Raw genomic sequence first — 25,454 nt, 5'->3', positions numbered from 1 at the left:
ATCAATCACGATTCTTGTTCTGTCTCTCAAAACCTGGGAAAAAAAACCTGTGCACCACTAATTTAGCCTTCTTACTAAAAAATGAATACAAGATAAAAAGGAGCCGACAGCTGGAAGAGAGCCAATAGAAAGCTTTCAGCAGCAAAATGCAAAGAGAACTGTTTGTTCTGTATTCAGAATTTTACATGGACCTCCACAGATGAGATGGCATATCTGGCTACAGGTCCAAGAATACACATTTATTACACAGAGAATGCTGTTGTTAAAAATAAATTGGAGATTAATGCCTTCTAACCAGAAGTGCACGAAGAATCCCTGAGCAATTCAATTCCCACAAGGAAAGAACAAAGTTTTCTTTCAAAAGTCACCTTTTACTGGGAAGGGTGCTCCTTTACAGGGAGCCCCAAGTTGAGAAATAGACAGCTCCTGGCTTTCTATTTATAGTCATTCAGGCAGTGAATAGTTTCATTCCAAATGCCACAAGGCATACATGCAACCTTTTATTCCAGGGGCCTGATTTGTGTTTCATTTCATAAAGTCCAGGGCTAGGAAGACAAAAAGAATTTTTAACAAGTGTGCAACAGAAACTTGGGAAGGGGGTGTGTGTGTGTGTTCAGCTTCTTTATTAGACTAAACTAGATTCTCAGACGCTGGTATGAGGGGTTGGGGGTTGGTGGGGACAGAACTCAGAAACTTTCCTATACAGTTTTGCTTTTTAAAAGAAATGTAGCTCTAGAACTGCATGGGCTTTTTTTGCTCATTAACCATGAATACTAGTGCCCTGCAATTTAAGCAAATGGGGGGGAGGGGGGGTGACACAAGGAAAAGGAACAGAGGGGTGCAAGCATTTCAATTAGCTGGCTTTGAAGGACCCTTCTGAATGAGAAAGACAGAACACACTTGTCAAATGCAAGTTCAAGTGAAAGGCACTTCTGCCAATGAAGTGCGCAGATGGCTGTGGGGGTTCCGCTAAACCTTCGCTGGGCCCCCATTATGTCTTCATTGCTCACAAAAAAAGGCAAGGGTCACCTACAGTTTAGAATAAGTTAGCTTCCTTTCCCACAGGATGACTCGAGTCAAAGTGGTGAGGAAAGTCTTCCCTTTTTGAGTGACTGCTGTCTCATCAAGGCACTAAACACTTATATAAAAAAGCTGAAGAAATGCATTTTAAAAAAAAAATCTTCCCACCACTGCAGATACCAGATAGATGGAATCTGGCTGGGCATTTCTATTAAGGGGGAATTGCAGAGGGATTCTGGTCAGCTAACACTATTTTCAGCGTGTTGTTCAGCAGGCTTTTCCCTCCATAGGTTCATAGAACACAGAGTTCAAAACCATGTACAACTTGGAATAAGTGGACATTCAATTTCTATTACATATTCGGCCGTAGGAAAGAGCATGACACCTTAGCTCAAGATTTGGGGAGGGGGGCTGTGTGTGTGTGTGTGTGTGTGTGAGAGAGAGAGAGAGAGAGAGAGAGAGACAGAGAGACAGACAGACAGACAGACAGACAGACAGACAGACAGACAGACTCTTGTATAAGCCAACTCTGTCCTGCAAACTTCTGAAAAGAAAAGCAGTTATAGCTTGGCATGTTCTGTATGTTTTGATAAATTATAATGGAAATAAAGTTGAAAAAGCATCACAGGAATCTTACACCAGTACAATGCACAAGTTTCCCTGCAACTGATCACAGGGCAGCAATGAATGACAAGTAATTATATGGCTCATGCAAAATTACATTCTTTTGGATACCATTTGAACTAATTCCCATTGTAGTGAGAGTGCAGCACTTTTTTTGGGGGGGGGGAGTATGATTCATGTTAGGACGGTATGAATTGACCTATAAACCGATAAGACTTCTCCTGTTCAGTTTAGTTATCGGCAAAGAGCAGCTTGAGTCTGTTCCAGACTGGTCCTGAGCCACTCTCATTGCTACTTCTGCTAAGACTAAAAGCTGTATCACCACAGCTGTGCTGCCACCACCCCAGTTGCAATGCAAGGCAGACATTGCTTGTTGCTTCAAATGCTATTGCCTTGGATCCAAAGGTAATGAAAATCACAGAAGGAAAGTTTTTCATCTTCTTGCTTCCACTGCAGACACCTGTGGCCATAAAAAAGCCTTATCGGGGTTGTGAGGGCAACTCCTGAGGACTGTGGGATGGGGTGCAGGGGAGAGCAGGAGAAAGGAAATCTGTGAACTTCCTTAACAACTCACATCAGGATCCAAGCCATTGTCTTAATAGTGGGCAGGGCAGCAGATGTTTGCTGCTGCTTGTTGCTATTGGTTGCCCAGGCCAATGGTACTTATGATCAAAATCTAGTCCAGAGGATCAGGAGATCCTCCAGAGAAGCACATGATATGGCATAGGAGCCACAGCTGAAAGGAGAGCATTGGAGACAAGCATCCCATGCAAGTTTATGTTGTGAATAATCTTGAGGGAGTTATTTTCGACTGGAGAAGATGGTGTAAAAGGAAACAAAATAAAATGTACAGAAATAAATAAAATGGTCAGAGCTTCTGCACACAAAAGTGATGTTTGGAGCCAAGTACTGTAATGGCTATGCCTTGGGTTTCTTCTTTAGAAGAATAAGGCATGGGCAAATTGTATAGGAAGTGGTTGAAAGTTAGCATTCTCTTTCACCCACCGGAAGTAAACTATTAGTTGTTATCCAAGTTTCAGATTTGTGTGTAGCTATACTGTTGCAGTCGACAGTGGCCCTTTAGTTGTTTCCTCGAGGTCAGTCAACTTGGTAGGGCTCATGGTGATCAATGCCTATTTCTCCTTCAACTGTGGGAAGGCAGTTGCTTTACTTCTGACACAGCCTTCTCAGTGGTCAAAGGTCAGATTCCTCCTATTCAGAGCTCCCAATGGTTTCCTCCTCCCTGTCCCATTTTTTTAAAATAAAAGTTCATTTTGGCATCGAATTAAGAAAGCACAATTAATTTCAAGCACAACTCTGCAACTTTTCTTTAACTTTTAAAAAGCTTGACTAACTATGAATAGTATTGCGAGAACTAAAGTGATTTCTTCCAAAGCAAAAATAGAAAAGTTTCGGCAAATGAAAAAAGATCACATTAGAATTTCAAGACAAAGGAATCCCTACTCACATTCACTCTTCTTGCTAATACTGTGGTCCCCTGTGTTTTGCATTGTGGCAAGGCAAATTTGGGTACTGAAAGGGGGAGGGATAAGAGCTATGCTAATTTGCCCTGCAACTAATATTCTGAATCAGATTTTGATTGTCTTTCCTTTCTTTCTTTTTTGTACCAGATTTTTTATCATTAGCACTTCTACAACACATAAGGTATAAAACAAGAATATAATTACATTTTAATGAATAGATGCTAGGATGAATTTAAAAATTCTGGATTAATCTACATTCATTTAGGGATGAAAAGACAACAATGAGTAAACAAGAAGAAAGTTTCTGCTACCTTTTATGGGGGGAAACTTTTCTTGCACTGACCTAGACTGAGGTCATTATTTCAAATATCACATATCATATGGTAGAAATTCCCTGGGGGGGGGAGATTGTTTTCTAGAAAGATCAACACTCTGAAAGCTTTTTCTGATCACTGAAGTACAGATTAGGCATTATCTATCCTTAGTTTACAGAAATATTTTCACATTTTATAATCTGTGACCAGAGAGAAAAGCCAGGATGAATTGGGTTAATAAGAATTACCAAGTGGACTTTGGTGGGTTGGTCGATGGAGGGGACAGAACAGCGGTCTGACACTAATGACCTGGGTGTCACGCTTCAGAGAGACTTCTTAGCATAACACAATGCTTCAGAATGTCTAGGCATAAAGTCTGACTCCTTCAGGAGAAAGTAACTGCAAAACCTTTAAAATGATAAATGGGGCGGTGGAGAGAGATACAACCCCACATTTGATAATTCCCTGTGTTGCATTTTATCCCTAACTATAGCTTTGAAAATATTTAAATTAGAAACATGTCTAAAAATAGGGAAATAGTTCAGATTTTTGTAATTATGTAATTATGCCTCAGGGTCATTAAGCAAATCCTGAAGAGATAATACCAAACCACAAAATTGGTTTTTAAAGAGAATTAGGAACTTCCACACGTGGATGCCAGTGGCTCTTTGCTTCACTCTCTGCTGGAACCTTGTAATCCGTATTAATCTACTGTTTGTTCAAGGAAAGTTAACTTTTTTCCAATGAAGTCCTAAATTTGCTTTCAATTCTTTTATGTTCCTTAACTCTGCAGCAGCCGATTCTGTAGAGTCAAGATACATTATTTCCACATAAAGTATGTGAAATCTGCTGTATTTCTCATCTTTCTTCACTCCCCCCCACTCCTTACCCTTTTGCACATGCTGCCAAACTAACTTAGCAAAAAGTTTTAAAAGCTGGGAACAATGCTACCACAGGGTGCCAAATTTGCAGTGAAAGCCCCAAAGGCTGTTGTCACGCAAAGTTTGACAGGCCTTGCCAAATGGTTTCTTCAGGATATAAACTGCTTGTGAAGTGACTGAGTCCTTTGTATTTACAGCTGAATGCTGCAGATGGGAAGGTCTCTGCCAAGAAAGAGTAACTGCTGTTTTTGCCATGTGAAGGTTTAACACACATAAATAAGGAGCACACTCACTCCTAACGTGCACGGCAATGTTTAGCTGCTTTAGGAGCGGGGGTGGGGGTGGGCCTTCCACCTCAAGGAACTGGGTAGGTAAAAAGAGTTTTATTTTCTGAAAGTAACATAGTGTTGGAGAAGCTTCATGATATGCAATGGAATGAACAAAACTACCAACTGAGCATCCTTTTCTATAGATTAAACTGGGGAACTCTCCCCCTCCCCCCCCCAAAAAAACTTACTATAAGCGACCCCCCCCCCCGAAGGCCCAGGAGCTGTTTTGTGGAAGGTCCTTGACCAAAGATTTATTGGAATCTGTACCCTGTAGTACTCTAAATATTGGGAGCATTTAAATTCAAATATAAGAAACTACAATCATCTCTTTACTCTATTCCAGGAGGAGGAGTCCTATGAATAAGAAACAGATTAACAAGGACACCTCCTTACAAGTTCCAATATCCAGTAAATAAATAGTATAAATAGTATGCTTTATTTACACAGCACCCAAAAGTAGGTGCTTTATCATCATTGTGCTGGGTTAGGGCAATTTCTAAAGATTTGAGAAATTGGGGCCAATCCCCTCGGGGAGAAGCATATCTCAGTGGAAGGTCACATGCATTTCAATGCAGAAGACACAGTTCTGGACTACACAGACCACTGATCTGACACAGTTTAAAGCAGCTTCATATCAATGAGGCGCTCAAATCTCATTCTCTCATCATCTTTTAAACTCAAAAAACCCACTTACAAAAAGAAACAGTGATGTGCCTCATTTAGGAAGCAGACTAGTAGAGCAAAGTATGTGAGCGACTAACTGTTTCTCACCTTCAAACCTCTAACTCAAAACAAATAAAGCCAAAACTCATGAGTGAAAAACCAGAATTTTGGAACTATCAGACCTTGCCTCATAAGCATGTAAATAGAAACATTAGCACACTTTTTCCTGCTGTTAAGTTATTCCCTTAATGTCCTAATCTGTTTTTCCTTTACACTCTCCTAAAAGGCATTTAGTATTAGGTGTTTTGACAGAGGGGAAAGTCCTCTGAACACCATATAGAGATGTTCAAGCATTCCTACAGCTGGCTTGGCAGCTATGTATCAGAAGACATATTTTACTGAACTTATTTACATCTACTATTGCATAAAGTTAGCAAGTCTTGAAGTTACACAAAACCCTTCCATCCATCTGTATGAGGACAGCTAAACAAACTACGTGTGCAGAACAAAACAAGACAACTCTGCTGAAACGTCTCAAAAAGAACAATATTTGCTTAAAAAACCTTTCTCCAAGTTTCAACACATTCAAGAATGAGCCAAAGACTCAGTTAAGTAAGTTTTACAATAACAGTTTAGTTCCAATTACTCTTCTGATTCCTGGGTCAGGGTCTATTAAAATTAATTCAGTTGCAATGATACAGTCACAGATCTTTATTGCATCCACACCTTAACTCCCATTTATAGAACTCTGTAGCTCTTGGAATTTCAACCAGTTCAGAAACCATTTGTGGTAAAAATAGATCATTTCCAAGAAAACAAAGATGAGCCAATGTGGCAATATGAGTAATACTCATAGTAGCTCAAGAGAGTTAGTTCTTATCAAAGCTGTCTGAAAAAATATAATTTTTCTAATTTACCTCAATTTTGTCAGTCTTCGCATCTCCCCAGTAAAGTTTATTTTCTTCAAGATCCAATGCCAAACCATTAGGCCACCCTAATGATGTATTCACCAGAACTTTCCTCTCAGAACCATCTAAATAAGCAGACTCAATCTTCGGATTTTCACCCCAGTCTGTCCAATACATATAGCTGTTGGGAACAAATAATAATAGGCTGTTTTACACATGCCTCCTCCTTACACACAAATATTTGATGAAAATATACTACTGCAATTTCAAGTTGTGACATTTGCTGAGAAACTTTAATTAGCAGTAGAATCTGTAATTAGCAGTCTGTGTATCCCCAGAGCTCACAAGATTCATAAATTGTCATTTTAAATAAAGGAGGAGATACAAAATCCCACTCAAGAAATCATGAAGGCTCTCACTACAACACAGGATTTGATGCTTGGCTATCCTAAATAGATAGTAATGAAGTGTATGGATTGGAAGAATGGCAGTGAATTCAGCAGAGACTAGCACCACCAATACAATATATCCTGCACTCTCAGAATATACAACATTTAAATACCTTCTTTCACAAGCCTAGAAAACAAAAGCAGAGCCATCTCTTCATTTTGTATCAATGACCAAAGATATGCAACTCTCACCCCATCACAGGATTAAGCACTATTGCTCTAGGTTCATCTAGGTTTTCTGATATAATGATCTTCCTCGATGTCCCATTCAGCCGCGTAACTTCAATGCGATCGGTACCAGTGTCGGTCCAGTACAAGTTTCTAGCCACCCAGTCTACAGCTATGCCATCAGGGTGATTTACTTCTGTCGTCACAAGGGTTTGGGCTCCTGACCCATCGAGAAAAGCCCGACGAATGGCTCTGACATCATCATCAGTCCAGTATATATAACCCTCCACAGGATCATAGTCTATTGCAATAGCATGCCTGATATTATCTATTTGCAAAATGATGTCGGTGAAATCTGGCATGTCCAAGGAAATTCTTCGTAAATCTGTTCTTCTGGCAAGCAAAAGCACTTCTTCAGCGCCTGGAAAAAGGAAGAGAATCACCAGTAAATAACCAGCAATATGGAAAATGAAGACTGATAAGTGTGGTCAAATTTTGTTCTGGCACTATGTGGCATAATAGTGAACCTGGGCTGCTCATTTCCTCAACTGATTTGAAGTACGGAGATGAGACTGTAGTGTCTGAACCCCAACACTCATCTTCACCATTCCTATACTAGTAAAAGGGAAGCAAAGCCAAAGTACAACACTGAAAAATGCAAGAAGGTGGTGATGAAGGAGCAACACTTGGGAGATTCCTTCTCTGATGTGGGCAACAGAAAATTCTGATACTCCTAATACATTCCCCCAAACATAACTTTATGAAGCCACTCTTTGCATTTTTAAAAATAGAGTTCTCTATATAGTTGAAAATACTTGTAGCAAACGAAATAAACCCAAAATACAAAATGCCCCTTGTGCTAAGAGAAATTTAAGACTTCTGCTGAGGTCATTTGTTGGATAGGTGTGCTGCGTATAGATGCTACATACAATACTATGCCTCTAGGAAACAGCTATTGGCTGAGTTGACAAGTTTTGTGGGATATGATGTCTAGACGTTTTCCCGTAGCAAATATGCTAGCAAATGAAATCATATCCTACTCTTATGAACCTTTTTTTAAAAAAACGTTTATATGAAAATTCAGTATGTTTTTCCTTTTGCAATGGAATAAAATGACATTTGAGACATAACTGGGTTGTCCTCCTTTTTTCAATGTTAAAATATTACCCTTTGGGTACTTTAAAAATATTTTGCTCAACATTTGTAATACAGAAAATCATCTACTCTTCTTTGTCTAGTTTCCGCTGCACCTCTTGCCACCATTATGTCTCCTCCACCAAAGGTGGACACTGGACTTTCAAATTTCAGCAGCACCTCGTGCAAGGCCAAAATTCCTCCCCTCTTATCTTCTGTTCTGCTCAATTTACCAAGTCACAGTTGTGGCGCCCTGTGACGCCCCCTGGGCCCAGTGCAGTAGAACCTGTTGTGCTGCTCTAAATCCATCCTTGCCTCTACCTTCCATCAAACATAACCCATCTGCCTGGAAATAGAAATCCCTCCAAGTGAGCTGTTTTCTCGCTTGGGCAGATGCTGCTCTAAGCCACAGAGGAAGGCATCATTTGGAGGATACCTCTCTGCAATATCCTGTGCCCTTGGCTCTGGGGCAGGAAGGAGAGAGACAGTGCTAGATAGCAAGTAGCACAAGGAAAGCAGGAAATGGACAAACAGCCACTACTTTCTCCATGTGGCCAGGACAGTCTATTCCTAGTTGTCTGAAGCTGGCATCCATGTGCTAGCATCCATGTGCTAGCCTCATCCTTCAGAGAGAGGGTCCAGAGGGTGGCAACATGAGAACAGGCCTTTTTAACCAGGCCTTTGGTTGACCTGATCAACATCCCATGCCCTTTTGAAATATGGCTCTTTGGGAGCGGGTATTATTGGGTTATTGCTTTTATTGTTATTTTATATACTATGACCTTTTTATATGAACCGCCCTGAGACCTCCAGGTATAAAGTGGTATAATAATAATAATAATAATAATAATAATAATAATAATAATAATTGGGGCAGGCCTTGGGGGTTTTTGTATGCTTAGTACAGACCCATATCTTGCCTATGAAAATTTCTGAAAGTGTGTAGGATTATCCCCACCTGTTTGTACTGTTAAGATTTTGTACATATTACAACACAATTATTTTGTAGTTTTATTTTCCTCTGCAGAAACATGTGAACTATCTAGACAGTTAGTGGAACATAAGTTGAAGAAAACAGAAACCTTTTACAAAAACAACACTTGAATTTGTAATACATTCCACATCTTTCAACTGCTTTTTATTCTGTGATTTTGGACAAAACTGGGGTGCCAGTCGCAGAGAGGATTCAGACACCAAGGTCTTTGCAGGCTTGCAGCCTTGGGATGTTCCTGGATCTGCTGATGAACCTGGATTTTCGGGTTGCAGCAGTGCTCAGGAATGCCTTTTTCCGAACTCTAACGAGTTAGGAGGTTGCAGAACTTTTCTCCAGTCTCATACCTCATAATCATCCATGCTTCTGTAACCGTACAGCCAAAAAAGTGGGCTGTTCAAGGGCAAGGAAATGGAGGGTGGGGAAGTAGAAAGGCCTGTGTGGCAGGGAATGGGAAGCACAAAACTGGAATCTCCTTCCTCGCATGGTCATTTGTATCCTGCCTCAGTAGCCCCTGATGGATTCTAAGCTAAGGAGACACAGCAAATAATACAGGCCTAATTACTGAGCTAAGAAATGTATACAGCACTCTGAATAATGCAGTGCAGGGATGGGTAATTTATAGCACACATACCAGATGCAGGCTGCCAAGTCCCTTTTACAGCTTGTGGGCTGGCGGGAGCCATGGCTGTGTGCAGCGCCTGAAATATCCCCCCGCAGGGTATGGCAGCTGACTGTGGCATTGCCACCTAAGCTCTGCAAAGTTATGTATAATCTCATAACTTTGAGAAAAGTCCAGGTGGCTCAACCAAACTGACAACAGGCACCACTGTTGCCATGACAGAGAGACATCAAGGCCTCAGAATGGGAAACAAAACTGCCCTGAAAGGCCTAATGGAAAACTGAAAAATAGCCTCTCTATAAAACAAGTTATATAATGACATGCCTCATGCTGAAGCTTCAAAGAATCTGTGAAGCGTGCAAACACACACACACACACACACCCCTTGCAAGAAATAGTATGGAGGGAATATTTATTCAGAAGCAAGAACTAAATGCAAGAATGTATGGATATCTGTTTACATTCACAGTGGACCAGACAGGTGGTGCTTAATTTAATGGATAAGAGTAAACAGAATCATCATTGCCAGACTGGCTCAACTGAAGAACTAGAAAGGGTAAACCACATGTTAATATATACAGACATCAATGTGCAGACAGGAATGGAACAGCTCAGAGCTTTTGCAAAGCCCCTTTGGATGAAACTGATTATCTGGTCCCATTTTGGTTTGGATTCAAGCCTGGGTACGGCACCAAAACCACCTTGGTTGCCGGGATGGATGACCTCTGTAGAGAAAGACACATGGAGTGTGCAACCTTCTCATCTTTCCTTTACCTTCTGCCAGCATTTGATACCATCTACCATGATATTTTACTGCACTGACTTTGTGGGTTAGATGGAGGAGACCTGTTAATTGGGCCCCCAAGCAGTTTAGGACATTAAAGGCAAGTAACAGCACAACGCGGGTGGCGCTGTGGCCTAAACCACAGAGCCTAGGGCTTGCCGATCAGAAGGTCAGCGGTTCGAATCCCTGCGACGGGGTGAGTTCCTGTTGCTTCTGCTCCTGCCAACCTATCACTTCAAAAGCACGTTAAAGTGCAAGTAGATAAATAGGTACTGCTCCGGTGGGAAGGTAAAGGGCATTTCCGTGTGCTGCTTTGGTTCACCAGAAGCGGCTTAGTCATGCTGGCCACATGACCCGGAAGCTGTACACTGGCTCCCTTGGCCAGTAAAGCGAGGTGAGCGCCGCAACCCCAGAGTCGTCCATGACTGGACCGAATGGTCAGCGGTCCCTTTACCTTTACCTAACAGCACCTTGTACTGGTGCTGCAGGTAGAAGAATTCTGCCCCTACCTGCCCTGTCTGCTCCACCTCATGGCACATCTGCCAGGCCTTTTCCATTTAACTCCCCCCCCCATGCCTTTTTATAAAGCTTCTGGATGAGGTAACTACTGACTGGTGAGCTTGACATTGACACCAGGGAAGGCCTTGAACAGATAATTCAACAGTCAGTCTGTTAGCATTTAGAAAAGGATGCTATGATTACTAAGACCCAGCATAGATTTCTCAGAAATAAGTCATGCCAGACCAATCTGATTTCTTTTTTTGATGGAATTACAAACTTGGTGGATCAGGGAAATCCTGTGGACATAGTGTATCTTGATTTCAGTAAGGCTTTTGAAAAAGTCCCCCATGATTTTTTTGTGAGGAAGCTGGTAAAATGTGGGTTGAATGAAATAACTGTTAGGTGGATTTGTAGTTGGTTGACTGACCGATCCCAAAGTGTACTCATTAATGGTTCCTCATCATCCTGAGGAAAAGTGACAAGTGGGGTGCTGCAGGGTTCTGTCCTGGGCCCATTGTTGTTTAACATATTTATAAATGACTTGGACGAAGGAATTGAGGGGATGCTCAGCAGATTTGCAGATGACACCAAACTGGGAGGGGTAGCTAATGCCACAGAAGAGAGAAACAGAATTCAAAATGACCTTAACAGGTTGCAGAACTGGGCACAAGCTAACAAAATGAATGTCAACAGGGACAAATGTAAGGTTCTGCACTTAGGCAAGAAGAACCAGGTGCGCAAATATAGGTTGGGGGACACCTGGCTTACTAGCAGTACATGTGAAAAGGATCTAGGGGTCTTGGTGGACCACAAGCTTAACGTGAGTCAACAGTGTGATGCAGCAGCAAAAAAAAGCTAATGCTATTCTAGGCTTCATTAACAGAAGTATAGTGTCACCTTGGGCCAGTCATTGCATCTCAGCCTACCCTACCTCACAGGGTTGTTGTGGGGATTAAATGAGGAGGGAGAAAAGTATGCATGGTTCCCTCAGCTCCTTGGGAAAAAGTGGGATATAAATGCAGTGAATGACTGAATGACTTAATATTTAGGGTATCTGCAATCATTGGAAGAAGGAAAAAAGAGGGGTGAGTATGCACATACAGCCTAATGGCCCTTTCCAATGCAGAGAAACATGCATGTACACACGCACATCCCACCTCTACACAATTTCTCCAGCTTCCTTCCCACAATGAAGATAGTCCCACACATTTTCGAAGAAGCCACCTCGTGCCAATTTCTTATTTATGGAAACACCCTCCGGGCTCCTTTTTACATCTTCACAACTGTCACTTCACATATATGTTGACACCAGCACACACACACATGCTCACACGTACCCTATTCCTTATCAAGATGCCCAACTGGAGTCCAATGCAATTGGGAGTCCAGGCTGCGACTGCTTCCATAGGAAGTGATACGCAATCCGTACAGCACTTACGTACCTACAGTGCTGGATTCAAAGCAACAGTGCCTAACCAGAAATACCAACCATTCCCCTAGAAAAACTAAAACAGCGCAAGAACCCTCTCAAACTGCTGTTGTGGTGGTAACTCTAGGGAAAGCAGCTGGAGTACACAAACTGAAGTTTCCAACAACATGCTGAGCTACAAATACCAGATAGTACACGGTAGCCAAGTTTTCCCCGGTGTTGTTTAAAAGCCTATAAAATGCTAAGAACCTGAAGGGTTGGCTTGCATGTGTTGTTGTTGTTGTTTTAATTAATGACATAATAACCTCTGGTTCAGAGGAGACAAACAGAGGTAGGACACACTGTTCCAAAAAGTCATTTAGTGGCCACTACCAGACAATACCAATTTGCACGGTGACATTGGAAATGGAGTTTTCTACATCTTATATGTTTTACCAAGATTATAAATGAAATTCAGAGTAATTACGGCTCGTTGTGTAAAGTGACTGTGTGGTGTTTCTGCAACTTCCAACGTGGTTCGGGCAGCAAAGAGAGTGCTGGTTGTGAAATATTTTATTTGGGGTGGGGTGCAACCAGGACAAATTTACACTTCAAATTTACACTTTCTGGACTATCACCCAACTCACATCTAACCTGTTGTGCCGCACACAGACTTTGAAGGAAAACTAATGCTGAGTAATTTTAAAATGCTTAAAAAAAAAAAGCAATGCAAAATACAAACTGAAGCACATTTCTGAAACAGAGAGCACATTCAACACAGGATACAAAACGCAGAAAGACAGAGGGTGACACAGGGGCACTAATCCTCAATTTAACCCGGGAAGAAGTACTCATCTGGGGCCTGACTCATCCTGAACTCAGACAACTGGGCCTAGCTGCTGTTGCTCTGACCTCTGTTCTCCAAGACAGCAAAGGCTGGATTCATGCTGCCTCCAACAAAGATGAGCCAAGGAATAAACTCTGCTTCCTTCATTGAGCAAGATTAAAAAAAAAAAAAAGACCAGACCAGAAAATGAATGCGTTTCTAAAATTAAGTGCATTCAATTTTCTCCAAATGAATTTCAAAGAAATTGTCATTTAACTTACCTTTCAAAGAATAAAAAAAAACTTAAATTCAGTGGTACCTTGGGTTAAGTACTTAATTCGTTCCAGAGGTCTGTTCTTAACCTGAAACTGTTCTTAACCTGAAGCACCACTTTAGCTAATGGGGCCTCCCGCTGCCAGAGCGTGATTTCTGTTCTCATCCTGAAGCAAAGTTCTTAACCCGAGGTACTATTTCTGGGTTAGCGGAGTCTGTAACCTGAAGCGTATGTAACCCGAGGTACCACTGTACAATCATTTTCGAGAACTACAGTGTTGTGTCTCTGACTTCTCCCTCACTAATAATTCAATCACATATCCCCCATTTGCTGGTCTGTCCACACCACCACTTACAATGCCTTAATAGGTCCCTAACCATGACTTGGCATTTAACATATTCCAAAAATTTCACCTTTCATTTAAGTCAAAGGAAATGTCTGTTCATAGAGCTATGGCACTAGTGATGGTTCTGAAGAATTATACTGTGAAAATGCAAGCCTGAAATTCACATCACAAATGTAGTCAATTACAGGCAGAATTTTTTTTTTGGGGGGGGGGAGTTCACATTCCAAGTTAGCTAAGATTTTCCCACTGGCTATGGATTTTGAGACACCTGAAGGTCAGCTAATCCAAACCCCATGTCTTAAGGTAAAATTAACTGCATATAAAATAGCTTATATCAAATCCAGATGCTTAAAAGTCTAAGTTCACCAGCTAATCTGGGTTGGTGCTGGAAAATTCCTTCCTGAGCCAAACGGGGATCCAAAGCATTATTTAAGGCAATGCATATACTCTTACTGTTTTTAAAAGTCTAAGTCTACATCCGTCAACTATTTGCCAGAAAAAAAAGGGGAAAAGAATGTCTATGTAACACCATATGACCCACTTAATTAGCAAGGAAAAAAATGCATAAATTCCTTATGCTTAAAAGAGGGAAGCAAGAAACCTGAACTCTTCAGACTCAGCAGACTGAAGTTACAATTTTTGTTAAAGCAACCAACCTTCTCCTTCTACCACTTCCTCACTGTGCTACTAAATTGTCTTAACATTTTCTGTTCCCATTCCCAAAAATGTAACAGATCTTTTGTCAATCAATATGACAAAACTAACATCCATACAGGCCTAGACATTTTAATGAGCTGCATTTAGGAACACCTGCTCAGTGTAACTGAATTTGAAAGGAGAAACAAACCCACAAAACACAAGTGTTGGTCCATTTATCCTCCATCCCTGAGCGCTTCTCATTTTGTAGTTAATGAAAAGCCATGCAGGAAGCAAGACAAGAGAGGGATGGTTTGTAACTGAGATAGCAGTCCCTTTAATCCATTAGGTTTAGATTTTAAAATATCCAAAGTAGGTGTCGCACTTTCAGAGATCGCCGCTTTGTGCCACTATTAAAAATTCATGTTTCAGCTCTGAAAATGGCAGCTGCATTCTATTTACAAAATTAACTCCAATCAGAGTTGACAGCAGCAAAGCAGCCCATCTCACCAGCTCAACAAGAGCTGTTTGTCATTCTCCCCTTGGCCCACTTCACATTTGACAAGTGACAAGACATTTATAATACAGTAACAAATGCTCCAATTTATTCACCCAACCTAAACAAATGTAGACAGCGCTGGTTGCTGTTGCTAATCCATGCCAGAAAATGCCATGCTATTCCTTTCCCATTTGTCTGTCTACTAATCAGACTGGAACAATGCTCTCTTGTGGGTGCCTCGCTAACCCTTTTGCCTCTCTCCCTCCACTGCTAACTTTTTACAGACCCCATTTTACTGGGAGTAACTTTGGGGGTGGGGGAGTAAAGATTAGCAAATTCAAAAAAACTGTCATTGGAAAATCGCACCTCCAATGAATACAGAACACATCCTAACTTTTATCAGAACCAAGCTGATTTTTAAATGCCATGCATAGATGAGCCACATATAGATCTGTTAGTTTCTGAAACAGATTAAGTTATCTGGCAAATTTCCTCTGCATATTATTGTGGGGAACGTTGTTCTATATCATGAGCAGGATATCATGTTTGTTACTATGATGTGCATTTTTGTGTTTTTATATTGTGAACTGCCCTGTGATCTTTGGGTAAAGGGCAGTGTAGAAATTTAATAAATAACAATTCACATACAGACTTGCACAGGGAGGAAATTAACAGGATCATTGTAGGTTGTTTTATTTTGCTCAAGTAAGGTGCATGGCAAATGCCTTGATTACAAGATCTAATAGGGAAATTAAATGCCAAGGTCTATCACAATCTGTGAAACACCCTTCCTCAAAATAATACAACTTGTTGTCCTTACTAAGACATGGGGAAAATATACATATTCAACACTTACAGTCAGATAAAGAAACATCAGCTAATACAACTATTACAAGCCCTTCCTTTAATAAGGAAAATTATTTATTACTATCTTGGCAGTGGTTTAAATATGATTATAAATACCCGAGTTTAATATAAAACTTCCATGTCTTTTAGTGAATCCAGTCTTACCATTAAAAAAATGGGCAGGCCCTTTATGAACCAAATATTCAGTAATTATCAGCACAAGTCCCTCTAATTCTAAAAAGAGGTATATTGCATGTTTCCATTTTCTCCACTAGCCATTACAAGCTTGATGCAAGTTTTGATTCTTCTTGGATTTTTGTGTGGAAAAAAACAAACCAAACAAGCAAACTGGTTAGATGACAACTCATTAACAACCAGTTAAAATGCCCACAGCTTCCCTTTTGAGGAAGTGTGTAATAGCCCAGTTCAGACATTCCTATCTCAGTTTATTATGCCAAGATATGCCCAAACCTCCTGCTCCTACAAAGTCCTTTTGCTAAAGCTGCAATCACCAAGAAACCTGCAATTAATCAGAGTTTCCTGTTTTGTTCAAATCAGAAAACTATGGTTACCAGCTTCAGAACAAGCCAGGGTATTAAACTAACTTCAAACTGTAGTTTACTATCCTGACTTGTTCCAAAGCTGGCAAGCAAAAATCAGAAGAAATGGAAAACTGTGGTTTATTAGAGACTCCTTGGTTTAAAAACAGTGAAGAGAAGATATAAGAGGCAGTGTGAGTGCATATCTCAACTTAATCAGCTGAGGTATGATTGCCTAAAATACAATAATAATAATCAATTAACTCATGGCTGTGGCTCCAATACACTCTTCTCCTCCACCCTGCTGCTTAATGAAGTAACACTAGAAGATTTACCAAAGTTTTCAGCAACTATACCCTGTTTTCTCATTTGCATTCTTAACTAGACAAAAAAGTTATTTCTTCAAATAAATGGTATGTAAAGATAATCACTGCCTGCATCCAACACAGCATCACATCAGCACAAGGATTTATGTTTGCATGATGGAACTTTCTTGCCTCTCCTCCCACCCACTGGCAGACGAAGAGGAGTGGGGGGGGGTGCACCGCCCCGGCAGCGCGATTCTGTAGGGGTGCCATCGCAGCTCCCCCCCGCCTGTGCTGGATGCCACGCCCCCGCAGGCAGTGCCCCAGCTCTGCCCCGCCTGCTCTACGCCCCCCCCCCCAGTGCAGGAGCATGAAGCTCCGCTACTGCTCCCGCCATGTGTCCCTGAAATCTGTTTTGGGGGTTACCCCAATCCTCCAGAGTATATTTGAGGAGGGTGTAGGGAGGGAGAGGATAGGAGGGACTATTCTGTTGTGCAAGCACAAATCCTTGTGTTGATGGAACACATTAGTCAGATACTTCCCCATGAAATTGCCATGGAAATACATGAAAGCTGCATTTCAATTCTGTACCAGAAAATACCCCACAAGTTCTGTACTGCACTTTGATACAGCATACAATGTTTTCTCTCATATGGCAAATATTAGCTTCAGGAGGAGATTTAAAACCAGAGAAATGTGCAGGGCAAAGGATTAATCCCGCATAATGGCTCCATTCCAACTTTCTGGTCTGCTGAACTTAACACACATACATCACACACACACACACACACACACACACACACACACACACTTGTTAATTCCTGCAACATATTTAGTTGTACTCCTAAATAAAGAGGTGAATGAGAGAGTGCTGAAGAAATGCATGTGCATAAATACTTATTCAAAGACTCTGATTCTTTAGGGAAGCCCACAGTGACCTGTGCAGGTTGTATCAATGTGAGTTCAATTTGATGTCCCAGTCATTTCTTCCCCTCTGAGTAATGGATTACAGACAGCCTTTGGCCACCAAGGAGTTAATTAATAATAGCAGGAAAGCACGTGTGGACATGGCATAAGGCAGAGAGCCACAAAAGATGCAGAGCTTGGGAAAGAAATAATCCACAAAACTGAACCGAAAAGCCACATTCTTATGCAAAACCAGACTTCCTGTTCCCATCCCACTCCCCCTTCACCCCACTGACAGAAAGCCCTTAAAAGAATGTCTGGCCCAACAACAGAAAGGTGCTAGCCATATAAATAGTCACTCATTTCTGTATCCTTTCAGCCAACCTTCTAAATGCCCACTGGGGCAGTTTCCCATTGCCAGAAACTCAAGGTCAATATGAAAGTTTTGAAGCGCTTGTCCCGAGCATTCAGGAACAGTTCCTAAAGCAATGAAAAGAGAGGTGCTTTTTTATATATAAAAAGGGGTTGGGGGGATCCTTCCTATAATGCAGTGGAGAGCATGCCAGTAACACAACTGAAGCAGGAGTAAGGGAACATGTCTTGCCTTTAGCAGAGAGAAAATAAATTTGCAGCATTATATATATGCCCCCACAAAACTAACTTATAGCAAAAATCACAGGGATAGGGAGAAAGGAGGAGGATAATTTAGTGGGCACTGACCACAATGCTACATCAAGATCTAGAATGTTGTTCCTTCGGAGATTGTTGTTGTTGTTAAACATTTCATTAATCAGGATTGTATCCAAGAAAGTTATTGTGCCTCCAGCAATGGGACTTCCTCTCCTCCCCCACCCCCAGCCCCCCAATCTGCACTAGAGCAACCCTAGATACTCTGTGGTAAATGTTGTAATCACCAGAGCGGGGTGGGGGGAGGTCCAGGGGGCACTCAGAGGAAGGAGAGGGAAAGGAAATTCCATTGCACAAGCAGACTGTGAGTGCAGTGACTTTGTTGGAAATAGCCCTCATGGTCCACAGCACAATAATTTTCACCAAGCAATGCATGTTGTGATACTTAGAATCATAGAACTGTGGAGTTGGAAGGGCACAAAATGGTTGTCTAGTCCAATCCCCTGCGATGCAGGAATCACAGCTAATCTTCCAAGGCTTCCTGTGATTTGGGGGCAGGGTGTTATCCTGACATCCTGCAGTGCCAAAAGGAAAGAGGAAAAGGCATATTCTGTCAGAGTCCCCTCTCCTCTCAAAACACGAGGGAGGCACCAAGGCTCAACCTCTTTCCAGTTCTCCTTCCTTTACTTAAGTCCTACACGGTTAGGCATTTGCTTTTGGTAGTGCAGTTCTCCCATTCACAATGTTCAAATTTCTCTTAGGAAAAATGGCTACTCATCTATCATATGCACATATGAATGTGTTCCACTTTGTGCTGGTGCTGCTTCTGATGCGGTTGGGGGTTCCCCCCCGCAAGGTGGAGCTACTGCAAAACATCTACAGAAAATCGTGCATTTTGTTGTAATAAAGGAGGAAGACATTTGCGTCAGGTCCAAAACAGCGAGATTTGCAACTAATGAGCCCCGTCAATGGAAGCCCGCACAGAGACTTTTGTTTGTTCAACAAGGCTTCTCCCCTCTGCCCACCTGCTCCCTGCAATTGGTTCAGGGATGGGGGTGGCAGCAGAACACTCTAGAACAGCATCCACGTGGAGGAGAGGGGACAATTGTTCCGACTAGCAGGCTAAATGACTGTAAATAATATGATGTTGAATTCTTCCTCTTATTTTTAAATACAATGGCAACACCAGCTTGGCCATCGATAATTCGCCTACTATTATGCACACAATCCTCAACAGCCATGCTGCTAAAAAAATCCAAGACAAAATATTTCTCCGTGTGGACCATTCCCCTTTAACCTAACTGAAGCTTAACTAGGGTTGCAATATTTCAAACAGTGAAAATCTGGACAAGTTGTTGAGCTTTTTTAGCAAATTTGCAAAGAAAGAAAGATCGCCAAAAACAACACTGCCAACATGGGTTGCCATATATCCAGATTTTCCCAAACATTTTAGCAATTTCCGCCCAGACACTGCTTCCAACTGCAGTATTCCGTATATGTCCAGGAAATTCCGGACATATGGCAACCCTATCTTAACATTAAATCCAAAGCACTAGCCCTCACAATCCAAGATTCAGCAAATTTCCCTGGCACATTTCTCTCAAACATAACACACATCATTTCTGGTTTTCCAAAACCCGTGGACTTGGTCATTAAAGACCATATGCCAACATATCCTTATGGATACTTAATATATATTCTTCCATACTTTGATTCTAAAACCAGAAGTTCCAAAGCAGCCCTAAATTTGAGAGAAATACATAATTTTTGTAAAGCATGAATGCTTTAACAAGGGAGTGCTCACAAATTAACATTCCAAAATGGTTGCTTGCATCCAATTTTTGTTCCCTGCATACATTAGGAGGAGTTGTAAAAGAGATGGGGGGATGGGGAGAAGCAGCAACAATAGAGGAATGCATTATTTGTGGAAATACAAAATTCTCTTCTCATGCTTATAAAATTTGATGTGGTTATGTATTTTACTTCTATTGCCTCCATACTTTAAGCTAACCTTGAATTCTGTAATATGTAGGCATCTTCTATAGACTTGGGACTGAGGTCTTGCCAAGTGAATTAATTGCAACAGACAGACTTCAAATACATACAGACCCTGTTAATGAGGAGGGAGGGAATAGCTTGGGATACAGAGAAGGAAGAATAATACACACAGAGAAAACACTACTTAAATAACTTCTCTAGACTATACATCAGAAGTAGCTAATATGGCCCCTTTCATCTCCCATCAGTAAGTATGGCCCTGAACACTGGCCATACTTACTGTCTGGGGCTGGTGTGTGTTGTGGTCCAAAAACATGTGGATGGCACCATGTTGGCTACCCTTGTTGAAGACAAAAGAAGGAATTAACTTGTCCAAACCAACCTCAAAGTGTCTCAGTCTTCTGGTACTAGTCTAGAACTCTCTTGAGCAACAATTTCTCTGGCCACATTACTTACCCGCTTTGCAGGTCCTGCCATCTTCTTCAAGCTGGACTCCAGTGGGACAGTTACAGCTGTAAAAGGGGTCTCTTGGAGATAACAGGCACAAATGGGAGCAGCCCCCATTATTATCTTCACAGGGTGTATGAACTTAAGAAATCAGAAAAGAGAGAAGAGCATTTTACATTTTTCCAGAACGCTGAGGAGCTTCAATTCTCTGAGGTAAGCTAAAAATAAACATTTCTCCCCCAGAAGTACCCTGTTCTTAACAACTCTGAACATAATTTAAATATATATACACTTGTGTGTTTTTTACTGTATATTACATTTTGTAGAACACATCTTTCCTAAATTTTAAGAAGAATTTAATGCTACATAATGAGGCTTAGAAAGATCTCTAGAGGAGCAATTCACACAGTGCATGTGTACACACTGACTTCGCCTGAGAAAATCCCTTTTAGGTTGCCCGCCCACCTTCAAAATGTAGTTTAGAAACTAGGTACAAAAGTTGTTTAAAGGCAAAACTGTGGCTGGAATGCATGATGCAGCTTCCCTTTAAAGAAGACGCGAGCTCAGCAAATTTCTCGTACGAGATCAGAAAGTAGCTTGGGGTTTCTGTGGAGCAACTCCTGAAAACGTTGTAGAAGCTGCTAGGAGCCTTGTAAGCAAGAGGAGAATGATCGCCTGCCACAGTCCCAGGACTGTTAAAGAGATTTCCTGTGGCAGCTTTAAAACTCCGTTTGCACAATACAACTTGTATTTACTAGTACCAAACACAATTGTAGCAAATATAACAGTCTCTCCCCTTCCACATACACATATTCATAAGGCCAATCTGTTTTTAAGTTGTGTTTTGTTATAGTTGATTTTAACACCTCCTGGAAATAATCTCACTGGATTATGGCAACGAAAAGAAAGGCAGCCAACAATACAAAAGGGGGTAACAATTCAAGTGTGCCAAGAAAATCAGACGCCAATATTCTGTGTACTCCCAGATTATCACTGCCTTGTGCGTGGGCCATAATCAGACCAGCAATATGCAAGAACCATTTGGGGGGAGGTGGAATCCAAATCCGATCCTAGCCAAGAGACGATGGCATCTCAGCTATTTCTAGGAGATGGTATCTCCATATGCACCAGGTTTTCCTCGCTACTGGCCAGAAATACTGTGACCCAAGGGCGGGACATTCCCTCAGCTGAGAGAAATGTCAAGAATTTCAGAAAGCACCACACAACCCCATCTGGAACGCTAGGACGAACTGTAGCAGTGCACATACTCAGTGCATTTTAGTGAAGTCTTGCACCTGTTTCTCGGCTAGAGCAGATCTTAAATTCTTTTGTTTACTCCACAGTGCTTTGCTGTCAACCTATCTTCCCTATTCAAAGTACAGCCAGTACCACATCCAGAGACCAAATATTTCAGGTTTATTAGATTCAGGACCCAAGAGTCTGCTAATACTTATCTCTAAATCATGAGCTTATTGTGTACTTTCCCAATAGTTAGCATCTGCAAACTACAAGATTCTGAACAATGAAAAGGCTGCAAAACAAGACCAGGGTGTACCATATGTTCCATTTTTATTTTTATTTTACATTTTACTTCCACCGATGAAAGATGGAGGCTCCATCTACGTGAATATTTGAGTTCCTAAATCAACTGCTGCAAAGTTTCTCAATAGCTATGTTGATACCTGGCATTAGTAATATTCGAAGTGGAAAACAGTTCCTTAGAACAACCTGTTTAAAGAATGGCAGAGGTGGTACTATGAACTTCAACAATCAATTTTAGATAAAAGCCTGTATAGAGGAGCAGGAAAAATAGCTTGGAAATATCTTCAGAATAAAGAAATTCTATTTATTTGACTTTGCTTCCTAGCACAAAAACTAGGAATCGCTTGCATTAGCAATCTGTGCTAATCTTATCTTCTGCTGTTCTGCTCCACAAGGTTACTTAGAAACTCACTGCATCCCCACAATAATTAATAATTATAATTAACTGACTGTACATTGTTGCCTTTCTAGGCTCTGCATTTGGTATTCATTTGTATGGCTCTAGCTTATCTGATCCCTCTGACATCAAAGCAACTAAGCCAATGACAGCCAAAGAAATTGTGACATCACCACCTGAAAAGCCCCTCTGAAACATCACTGACATCAAGAGGCGGATCAAATCGAGGAAGTTACTGAAGAAGTCTAGAAGTCAGAGGATGAGATATTGCGTGCAGAAGAGCTTCAGCTTGCTTCCAAGCAATTCTGAGCTTGTTGGCTATATACATGCTAGTGTTCAGTAAACATAGAGGCAGAAACACAGTTGAAAGCACCATGGCATGTAAGTCTGTCAAATCCAGTATTTGAGGACATGATAGTTAAAACTCACACAGCCAAGCTAAATTTCTGCCTAACCTGCTATTCATTCACAATGCTTGCTAACATCTGCATCAAAGAGATGAATCATTTATGTTCTCTCTCTGAAGTTCCTGGGTGTTCTCCCAAAGTCCCAGATTTAAAACCACACCCACTCCACATGCCTAAACTACAGCAAATAAATGTAGGAAACGTACAATACGGCTGCCTTTCAGGGCTCAAAACCTGGATGTCCATGGGCGAGTACAGGGCACTTAGTATTTCTCTCCTTTTCTCTCCGGTCCTTTTGTTGCAGGCATGAATGGAGCGAGTCTGCCAGTCCGTCCAGTACAAAGTATCCCCAGCCAGCGTCAGTGCAAATGGGTGTGTGAGGCTACCTTCCACAACTTTTTGCCTAGATTTGTGGGAGGAAAAGCATTTTAGTTGCCATAACGATACCATGAGCCAAGATGTGAGGTCCTTAAAGGCTTCAGTCAAGATTTAAATAAAAGACAACTAACTTCCATAAACAGCAGCACATAAGTTCACCGAGAGCAGTGATGGCCAAACTTGGCCCTCCAGCTGTTTTGGGACTACAACTCCCATCATCCCTAGCTAACAGGATGATGGGAACTGTAGTCCCAAAACAGCTGGAGGGCCAAGTTTGGCCATCACTGACCTAGAGTTATCCCAACCATACTTCAACCCTCTCTGCTGAATCATCGCACATGCAAAAATATATACATTGAGGCTGTAAAAAAAAAAAAAGCACATGGGTGTGCAACCATTTTTCTAAGCCTTCAAACACCTTGCCCTTTTTGTAGCAATAACTAGTTCCAGCTGTTACAGTAAATTCAAGCCACTATGCAGAATGCAAATTGCTCTGGAACACCATCAAGCCAGTAACAGAAGCGGGTGACTGTGGCAGCCTTTGCAGCATAAAAGGTTTACTTCTTTCAAGCTTATTTAGCACTACCGAAACTAAAGCACACTCAGACATGAAAACAGCCTGTTTGTATTTTCCATTACTGCTCTGAAATAATTTATTAGTTTGTAGTACCATATGAAAAGCAGCTTCATTTCCTGATGCAAAGGAATTGAGTTGACCACAGAACATGGACATGTACTGCACAATGTTCAATGCCCAAAGCCAGGGATTTCTCAAAAGAGCCCATAGGGGGAAATCTAGAGTATCTCAAACTAACTGACAGCAATGCCTACCAGGAGGCGCAGACAGGAATTATGAATCTAAATATTGTTACACCATACACGGCCTCTATCCTTGCTTAACACAGTGGTCTTGAGGAGGAGTAGAGGGCTCCCAATATCACACTTGCTTCCTGGATCCTTTCAACAACATCCCTTAAGCGTGTGATACAAGCTAACTGCTAGTTGTTGCTTTTTACAATCCAAGTGGCAAAATACGCCAATTAGATGTTCTGAACTATAGCAACATTACTTTATCGCAGCATTGTTTTTTAAAAAGCAACCCACTGTCAAACATATCTTCCTTTAAAAGAGCAAGCACCAGTAAGTCTGAACACAATGAAAGTTTTGAGTTTCATAGCAAAAGTTGTATGGTTTGATGATGAAAAACCTTTACAGCGGTCCCTTGGTTTGCATACGTCTTGGTCTGCATACGTTTTGGATTACAAACACTTCAAACCCAGAAGTGTGTGTCCCAGTTTGCAACCTTTCTTTGGATTACAACCCATTTTTTGGGATTACGAACAAATTTTTTTGGATTAAGAACAAAATTTTTTTGGAGGCCCCACTGGAGAAAGTGCGCCTTGGGTTACAACCTGTTTTGGTTTACAAATGGACCTCCAGAACGGATTATGGTTGTAAACCAAGGTACCACTGTAGTCAGACAGTTTGAGAGACATAAAATTTATGTGAGGAGGAAAGAACACGAACACACATGCCACATACCTGAAAGAGCCGTCCAAATTCGCTCTGTGGATGAAACTCAGTTTTGCATCAGCCCAATAAAGCTTTTGTTCCTCAAGATCTATGGTGAGTCCATTAGGCCAGTAAATGTCAGAATCCACAATTATTTTCCGAACACTGCTGTCCATTCCAGCACGCTCTATTCTAGGTGTCTCCCCCCAGTCTGTCCAATACATGTACCTAGAAAGTATTAAAAATACAAGTGTTATGGTGACGGAGTAGACTCCTGAAGTTCATGTGCCTCTGAAATCTAAAAGGAAAAACCACCAGAATATCAAACGTTCCTTTAAAACTCGAGCACCATCTGTTTAAATGTTATACCTTAACTGACTGGCTCTAGAACAAAGTGAGCAACCTGCAGCCAACTTGAAGCCCTCTACTTCCTTCAGTATGCCTCCTCCCCCAAGAAAGGTGACCACAGATCCTGATAATGTTGCCCACCCCCGATCTAGAAGAAAAAAAGTATTGCCTAGAATGCCCTGAAAACTGGACTTGAAAACTGTCTCTTACCCCCTCCCCCCTTTTTTAAAAAATCTCTGTGTATTTGCACAAGGGCTCTGGTGGAACCTCTAAGCTTATGTTAGCACAGATTTCATAAGATGCAAATAGCTACATGCTGCATTCAATCTTTCAATCTACAA

The 25,454-nt window shown here is 41.3% G+C and overlaps 1 protein-coding gene across 1 annotated transcript in view; it reads right to left on the bottom strand.

The window, feature by feature from the left end:
* Nucleotides 1-24,989, bottom strand: part of LRP5 (LDL receptor related protein 5) — a gene marked incomplete at its 5' end in the record, with an annotated part of 68,795 nt that extends 43,806 nt beyond the window's left edge. Inside the window, 5 exons of the mRNA XM_081002765.1 lie at nt 6,233-6,404; nt 6,865-7,261; nt 20,539-20,670; nt 23,082-23,278; nt 24,796-24,989. Coding sequence (XP_080858891.1) covers nt 6,233-6,404; nt 6,865-7,261; nt 20,539-20,670; nt 23,082-23,278; nt 24,796-24,989 — 1,092 coding nt within the window. The remainder of the gene's footprint in view (nt 1-6,232; nt 6,405-6,864; nt 7,262-20,538; nt 20,671-23,081; nt 23,279-24,795) is intronic.
* Between the last annotated feature and the right edge of the window lie 465 nt (nt 24,990-25,454).

The sequence above is a fragment of the Podarcis pityusensis genome, assembly GCF_964106645.2.
Source record: "Podarcis pityusensis genome assembly, chromosome: 1".
Taxonomy (NCBI): Eukaryota; Metazoa; Chordata; class Lepidosauria; order Squamata; family Lacertidae; genus Podarcis; species Podarcis pityusensis.
The sequence above is the reverse complement of the archived record's forward strand: the minus strand, read 5'-3'. Positions and strand labels throughout refer to the sequence as shown.